General features: G+C 40.9%; 1 protein-coding gene across 1 annotated transcript in view; it reads right to left on the reverse strand.

The window, feature by feature from the left end:
* The window catches only part of LOC145400659 (metabotropic glutamate receptor 6-like), a 202,077-nt gene extending 199,125 nt beyond the window's left edge, over positions 1–2,952 (reverse strand). The window contains exons 1-2 of the mRNA XM_080273092.1: positions 2,878–2,952; positions 2,040–2,184 (exon numbers count right to left, since the gene is read on the reverse strand). Coding sequence (XP_080129218.1) covers positions 2,040–2,184; positions 2,878–2,952 — 220 coding nt within the window. The remainder of the gene's footprint in view (positions 1–2,039; positions 2,185–2,877) is intronic.
* Positions 2,953–6,000: the final 3,048 nt, after the last annotated feature.

The following is a 6,000-nucleotide window of genomic DNA, read 5'->3' on the forward strand; positions in this document are numbered from 1 at the left end:
ATTCCTGCTGGAAATTTGCTCCCATTCAGTCTGTCCCAAAGAAGGATAACCCTTCCCAGCTCTCTAACTATTGTCAAATTGCTTTAACTTCCTGTACTTCAACAGTCTTTGAGTCTATTCTTAACAAAAAAAAATTTAAAGCATTTTTCCTATCACAACCTTCTTTCTGATCGTCAGCATGGGTTCCGCCAGTGACGCTCCGCTGGATATCTTCTTACATACTTTTCAGACGCCTGGTTATCATATTTTTGGGACTTTGACGAAAGCTTTGCCACTGCACTAGACATCTTTAACTCATTTGATCGAGACTGCCATAAATCTAAAATTTTCAAGCTGTCCTCTTATGGTTTCTATTCTTCTAGCTGCACCTTCAATTCTAGCTCCCTTTCGGGTCGTTTTTTAGCTGCTGTTGTAGATGTCCTCTGTTTTTCTCCTAGAGTTATCAATAGTGGCGTTCCTCAGGGCTCTGTCGTATCACCACCCCTCCTCCTCCTAGTCATCAATGACCTAAGCTGTACATCTAACCCTATCCACTCATACACCGATGACTCCACCGTTCACCTTTCTAATCATTTCCGGCCGTGTCCATCTCAGCAGTTACTTCAACAAACAAGGGATGAGGCTATGGCACACCTAATGTCTGATTTGGCTCAATTCTCTCACTGGGGTAAAAGTTATTTATTTTTTTTTTATGCATCAAAACTCAGATCTTACATCTTTCAACCTAACAAAATCTTCCGCAGGAGTATCCTCTAATTTTTACCGGTATCCAACTCAATCCTGCATTATCTTTGACCATATCTGGGGTTTAATTTTCGCTGGATTTATCTTGGAAAACTCCTGTTACCCATCTTATAAAATCTGGTTCCAAGAGCTAAGGTGTGCGAAACTGACTCTGTTCCATTTTTAACCCTTGCACACGGGCTTTATTTGCGCCGGTGTAGATTACAACTCTTATGTGTGGGGAGGCTCCCCACATACCTGTACAGGTCTTCTCAACAAGATGGAGTCAAAGGCTTTTCGTCTTGTTAACTCTCCTCTTACTGACTCCCTTCAGCCTTTGTCTTCCTGCTGCACTGCTGCATTTTATATCTTTTCTATCACTACTTCAATGGTCATTGCTCCTCTGAACTGTCTGTCTGCATTCCTCCACGGCTATGACGGGCGCGAAGCATCCGTCTAGCAACAAAGTCTCATCCCTTTTCTTTCCACCTTTCTAATGCTGGAGTTAACTATTGCTCCCAGTCCTTCATGGATGAAACAAGTCAGCCCTGGAACTGTTTCCTTTTGTCTTTATTTTCAACTCCCTATGGACTCCAGTCTTTCAAATTCAGTGTGTCTAGGCAACTCGAAATGAAAGTATCTTGACTTTGGCTCTCTGAAATCTTGTTTTTATTTTTTCTTGGAGCGAACAGTCTTGCCGGCTCTTGGCCTTTGGTTCCTTCTTTCTTACATTAAAAATCTCATGGTGAAGGTGTTGTAAACAATAGCCCTTAACCCTCATGTAATGGAAACAACTTCATATTACCCGACTCAGACTGACCTCAGTTGATTTTTAATTAGCTAAGAATGAATATTGGAACCTATAAGTGTTCATACTGGCACCATCAACCATCAAGGCCAAGACAACACACCACTATTCTAACTAACAGCAGACGATATTACGAGGGTAACAGTGAGTTCAGAGAGTCTGAAAATGTTAGTGTCTTTAGTCTTATGTAGAGTCTCGTAGTGTAAAGCTTAAAAACTAATACCAATACCTTCATTATCCTTGTCATTGTCGAGCCTTTTTCTAGCATTTCGCTTGATGCCAAGCACCATCCTGTTCAGCGGTGAAGAGTCACAGGTGCCTGGGATTGTTAAATACTGTAGCCACTAATGCTCTCAGATCAGGACAACTCAAGTTCTCTATTTGTGGTACCGTGAAACATTTTTAATTAACTGAGGGTGACTTTTTGAAACCTGTGACCGTTAACCTGTTTATTATAATACTGTCTGATTTTACTCTTGTTACTACCTTGTGGTTTAATACCTCTCACCTCTGGCTCTGTGCTTCTGCATCAGCCTCTGAACAATATGGTCATACACCACCTCCTCGGCCACACCGGAGTCCTTCACCAGCTTCTCCTTGGCCGCCAGACAGATTTTGTTTATCGCCAGTAGACCCTCCAGCTCCTCGAACGCCTGGGGCAGGGGGATAGAGAAATACAGAAACACGTGTACTGGGTTGTACTGGAGTCGTTAGTAGGTGTAGTACGCGTAAGTTATATTAGTAACACGTGTATTACATGATCAAGAAACAGATGTGGTCATGGCCATCAGACCATAAAACTTAAACTCCTACCAGAGATGTCAATAGCCTAGTTAGGGAGGTCAATGGTGAGACAAGTGTATTACGCTATTAACCTCACTGTAGTCCTGTGGCGTAAATTATTTTGTGATTAGTTTTTGCTACCTAGACATGAAAATATTTAGATTATGAGAGGCATTTCGAACAGGAAGAGTTACCTACAGCCTAAATTAACGCTCCTGCAGACAGAGTTTGTCTAAAGATATAAAAATCGCCTGTAATAAACAAAAATAACATTAGGGAGACCTCACAGTATTGACTATGTTCAGAGGTGTATTGAGGTCAATGCTGATGGGCTATTATCTTTAAAACACACAATATGGCAACTAAAATTACTAACCAACATCCTATATTTCTTTTCTGGACACTGCTTATTTCTTGGACTGCTGAGTTTTAATGAGGGGTGTAATTCTTGTCATGTGTATCTTCATACGTCTTTCACCCAACAATCTCCGTCTTTCGTCAGATTCTGTGCTTCATCAGCTTTCAGATCTCACTTACTTGCTCAACAGTTGTGACAAACTAACCTTGATGCCATAGTTGGATTCCTCGTATATGATAGAGATGTAGGTCCATCCCAGTGTCTTGACCACCTCCACCATGGCCTTCACCTGGTAATGGTCAGACGGGATGGTGCGGGAGAAGTATTCGAACCGACCCTTGTTGCTGAGCTCAGGCGACGTGGAGAAGAAGCTGACCTAGAAGAAATGAGAGGAAAATACGTAAGGGAGAGAAAAGGAGGGGAGTTCTTGGTAGGGGGGAGAGAGAGAGACTGTGTGTGTGTGTGTGTGTGTGTGTGTGTGTGTGTGTGTGTGTGTGTGTGTGTGTGCAACAGGGAAGTGTAGCCGGGTATTAACAGTCCTGATCTGGTATTACTAGCAACACATTTCCCGATCCCAAGGCATCAAGAGAAAGTAATACTGAGTTTACAATGCAGATTTTTTTTTTTTTTTTAATTAAGAGGATGCCCCGCCCCGGCGGAGCACGGATTTTTTTCTCTCTCCCACATATCCAAATTTAGCACATTTTTAATGCACCAGACTCTCAACGAGAAATGCCACAAGTGTTTCCATTAAATGAACTCTATTATTGTCTACTTACAAGGTTTCCTGTAGTTTTTCACCTTATCTTGGCCCAGATTTCCGTCCTCCGTGCCAGAAGAAGACATCACTATGGCTCTACACCCTATCCATAACATTTCTTTGTGACTAGCATCATATTCTACTGTAGTGTAGTGTTAATCTGCTGTTACAAATCAGCAGTTTTTTTGCCAAAACAGACAAAGATGAGTATACCAGTACTTCCGTCCCAGTTTATTGCTGTCTATAGCTTGGTAATAATCTCTTTTGTTATTTATACCACCTGCGTTGATTTTTGAAGACTACGAAAGGAAGGAAAGAGACAATCAAAGTTAAATACACAGAAAGTAATCAGTTAGGAACATGTGATAGAAAGTGTCCTTAACTGACAAGAAGGTACTCATAAATACTATCTTCATTAAGTTAAAGCTGCCGTTCACAGAATATTGTCAGTAATCTTCTGACCTAAAAATGTTATTTCTCCACATGCTAATATAAAACAAGGATCAGGACTAGAATATGATGTGAGAGAGGACATGGAATCGTTGTCTTATTCATTCATAAAGGTGCTAAAGGAGATTGCCACTAATGCATAGTGCTGGTCAAGGAAAAATGTTGCGGAAAGGATATACAGCCGTACTCTTTTCTAATTCTGTCACTGGGTTGTAACAAGATATTAAGACCAGAGTATGACGTCATTAACGAAGATGTGCTGCGGAACTGACAAAGAATCCTGGTAACGTTTCATTCCGCCATTACTGGTAATAGGCTACAAAATTACAGCAATCTCCGCCAAGATGTGGTGGACGATTCAATGTTAACGTTGATGTTCACAGACCGGTCAGTCAGCCGCGGAAAGAAACCCAGATCAGGCCGTGTACCACCTCCAAACACAACCATTGGACTGGCTGAATATGTTGGCTTTGTTCTCGCCTTACAGAATTGGCCAGAGTCCATCTAACTAAATATTAATTAGTGGACGCATGCAATTCAGTGTGCTTTAGTACGAAATAGGAATGAGTCTCCTTGTTTGTCAGAAGGATTCAACTAACCCGAATGACTAAACCATCAAATAAGCTGAGAGGAGCGAGGGATTTTTGTAAAGTTAGAAACACACACACACACACACACACACACACACACACACACACACACACACACACACACGCGGTTATAATGTAAGCCAAAAGTTAGTCTGATCTTATAGGCAGCTAAATACCATATAGCTTAATGTATAAATCTATGGAAAGTGAAGTAATATAAATTCGGTATGGTTCTCTCTCTCTCTCTCTCTCTCTCTCTCTCACGCACACACGGTTATAAACACACCAACACCGAAACACACACACACACACACACACACACATATATATATATATATATATATAACGCTCTAACACCACCACGTTTAAGCCTTAAAAAATAAATAAGAAAAATGGAATACTTGCAAATAAGTTTCCTGATTTTCTGAGATCCATGTACACGATGTGTTAGTGATTATACTCATGTCAGGGAGATTTGTGAACGGCTTCAAGTTCTGAGAGAGAGAGAGAGAGAGAGAGAGAGAGAGTGATCCTTTTGATTGATGCCATCCACTTATCCAACGATAACATGCTGAAGATGACGACGAAGACGACGACGACAATGACGGTGATGACGATGACAGTGAGGAGGAATAAAGACTCTCGTGCTAAAGGGATTAAAGAACAAACCCACTTTCAGACAGGGCGCTCAGTCCCTCGATATGCAATACTGCACATGCCATCAATTGAATTAACTCTCTCTCTCTCTCTCTCACACACACACACACACACACACACACACACACACACACACACACACACACACACACGCACACACAGTTATACACACACCAACACCAAAACACACACACACACACACACAAAAGACCATTACCTCGACACAGCTCAGCCCAGCACAACACTGCACAACACTACGCTCCAACACAACATACATCCACTGCCCAATACACAGTCAACGAGCCGAAATTCTACTCAGCACCGAATATGTGTCCCTGAGTGAAATGGTGCCTAGCTGTGTATCTGGTCTAAATTCTTCTGTGGTTAGGAGGTTCCTACATATTTCAGATGTATTCTAAATGACACTGGAGTATGCAAAGCATCAATTGTTTGGCATAATAATTACTGTATTCTCTTATACGTTACTTATATTACCTCCATATCAACTTAACGCTTGTAAGTGATATGGAAGAAGATATTATTATCATTAAAGTAAAATCGCTGAGAAAGTGTGACAAAATCAATAGGGAATTAGGTTTTGACACTTATGGTCGTATTGTTAACTCTTACAACCCTACGAAGTCATTTATGTATTGTTCTTTCTGCTACCAGACGAATGTATTCAGTTTAGAAGACCCTGGTAGTGAAAAGGTAATATCTGCTTGTATGTTATTCATGTAGCTTATCCGTTTGCGTAAGTGTCCTAAATGAGAATATTAATGTGCCTCTTAACATTTTCTCATTTATTACTGATACCCTTTTGATACATATTCTTTTATAGTGTCTTCGTTACAATACGTATGCCGTAAGG

Source organism: Coenobita brevimanus, chromosome 53, assembly GCF_032717465.1.
Source record: "Coenobita brevimanus isolate Jiangsu-jjx chromosome 53, ASM3271746v2, whole genome shotgun sequence".
NCBI lineage: Eukaryota > Metazoa > Arthropoda > Malacostraca > Decapoda > Coenobitidae > Coenobita > Coenobita brevimanus.